Source organism: Cyprinodon variegatus, unplaced genomic scaffold (genome assembly GCF_000732505.1).
Source record: "Cyprinodon variegatus isolate N-32 unplaced genomic scaffold, C_variegatus-1.0 Scaffold221, whole genome shotgun sequence".
Classification (NCBI taxonomy): Eukaryota; Metazoa; Chordata; class Actinopteri; order Cyprinodontiformes; family Cyprinodontidae; genus Cyprinodon; species Cyprinodon variegatus.
Window position 1 is genome coordinate 1,060,498 of NW_015150674.1, and position 1,959 is coordinate 1,062,456.

General features: G+C 34.2%; 1 protein-coding gene across 1 annotated transcript in view; it reads left to right on the top strand.

The window, feature by feature from the left end:
• mtbp (MDM2 binding protein) overlaps window positions 1-1,959 on the top strand; it is a 34,908-nt gene that overhangs the window by 21,793 nt on the left and 11,156 nt on the right. Inside the window, exon 13 of the mRNA XM_015380731.1 lies at window positions 340-453. Coding sequence (XP_015236217.1) covers window positions 340-453 — 114 coding nt within the window. The remainder of the gene's footprint in view (window positions 1-339; window positions 454-1,959) is intronic.

Here is a 1,959-nt window from a genome sequence, read left to right on the forward strand (position 1 = left end):
TGCATATTCTCGTCTCTCCTTGCTTTGCCAGCAAAAAGACAAACCACTCACTGTAAGGCAGGGATCTTAATGTAGTAATACCTAATTGATTTAAGTTTTATTATGGTTTCTTTAAATGTTTCCTCATCTGACAAGGTTGTATTTTTTTTACTATCAGGTCACCTTGATTTAAAAAATAAAAAATAAGAAAAAACCCCCAATAAAATAAACTTTAATAAGCAGTTGAAGACAAAACTTCAACAAAATCAAATCCTTCTTTGATAGAAAATGTAATCCACAAGTGCATTCATTATTAAATCCCTTCTTGTTTAATTTCCTGTTTATTTTCTCTTAAAACAGGAGAAGCCGACGGGAACTTCCTCCATCCTCTGACGTGTCTCCAAGGAGATTCCCTCATGAAGAGGGAGAGAAAGGTGGCCCAGGTTCAGGCGCAGGTTCTCAAAGAATATCTTAGTAAGTGGAACACTTGAAAAAACATGGAAATACAAAAAAATAGTGCAGCATAAACCAAGAGACGATTTAATGAGTAATCCTGTAGAGCAGTTGTACCCAAAATGAGGGGGTTGCAATGTAAGTACAGTGGGGAGGCATGATAGAAATGATTTGAATAAGTGATTCATTTTGAGAGGTATTTTAACAAAACATTGAAATAAACAGTTTAATAACAATAGTTACACTTTAAAAGTGTTTAGCTTTGTGATGTAAACGAAATGATAGTTGTTTAGTTTTTAGCAATACGTAATCTACAAAATTTCTCTTGTGCATTAAAGGGAAGCGCTGCTGTAGAGGATCAGTTTAATCATTGATCAGAGCCCAAAAGTGATGCAGCTTAAGCAAAATAACAGAAACATCTTAACGTTTTTGATCCACATAAACTTATGCTTATCTTTTCATGATCAATTATTAAAAAAAGAACAAAATAAATCTGTACTTATCTTCCAGCACCAAATATTTTTATTTTTAATGTATAAGTTAAAAAAGATATCTATTTAGAAAATATTCTGCTGGAGCCATTTTTAATTCTCTGCTGAGATAATTGTGCTGATCATGTTGATTCTAATCGTGCAAATCAACATGATCAGCACAGTGGTGTCAGTTTGTAAAACCAGCTGGTAGATACTGTAGGGAGAATTTCAGTCAGATTACATAAAAAGCCCCCATTGTTCTGCTTGTATAAAATTGGTATGAATGTTTTATTCATTTTAGCTGGTTGAAGAAAAAATGACAGATGTTGTTTACTGGATGACATTTCTATACAACTATAGAAGATTAAAGCAAACTGAGCTTCATGCCTTGGAAAAAGCATTGGAGCTTTTTAAAAAGGCCATGGGCAGAATGCAAGCCTCTGACAGACTCCCAGATTTAATGAAATTTATCACATTTCTTTCATACACGACATTAAATAGTAAAGTAGCAGAAGTTCTGACATTTGCTTCTGATTTTGATGGCAGCTCTCGATCTTTGATGGGCCTTTTTTGCTCATCGCCGTATTTCTGCTGTGTGTGTTTGGTGAGGGAGGGCTCACGAGAAGAGCTGAAGCCTGTGTGTTTCCAGAGCTTTATTTTCCATTCTCTTAATGTTTTCCCAGCACTTTGTTAACCATTAAATGACAAAAATCCCTCTAACGCCTACTCTATAGATTTTGCAACTCCATAGAGCATAGATAATCTTTATGTTGCAAAAACTATTTCATCTCTACTGTTTTAAAGCAGCCTCCTCTTTAATGTTGTTGTTTAATCCTGCTAATACCATGTTTAGCTGATTCTGTTTTCTTTATAAAAACTATTATTAAAAGAGGTCAATTTCTTCTAGCCTGCTTACTGAGGTCCATCATTACTTATCAGTATTAAAAACAGAGGAAACATCTTACTGTGTGTGAGAGAGGAATCTGTACAATGCAAAAACATACCAGATATAAGTCAACATTTCTTAAATTGTGTTGGTAAATAAGATGATCTG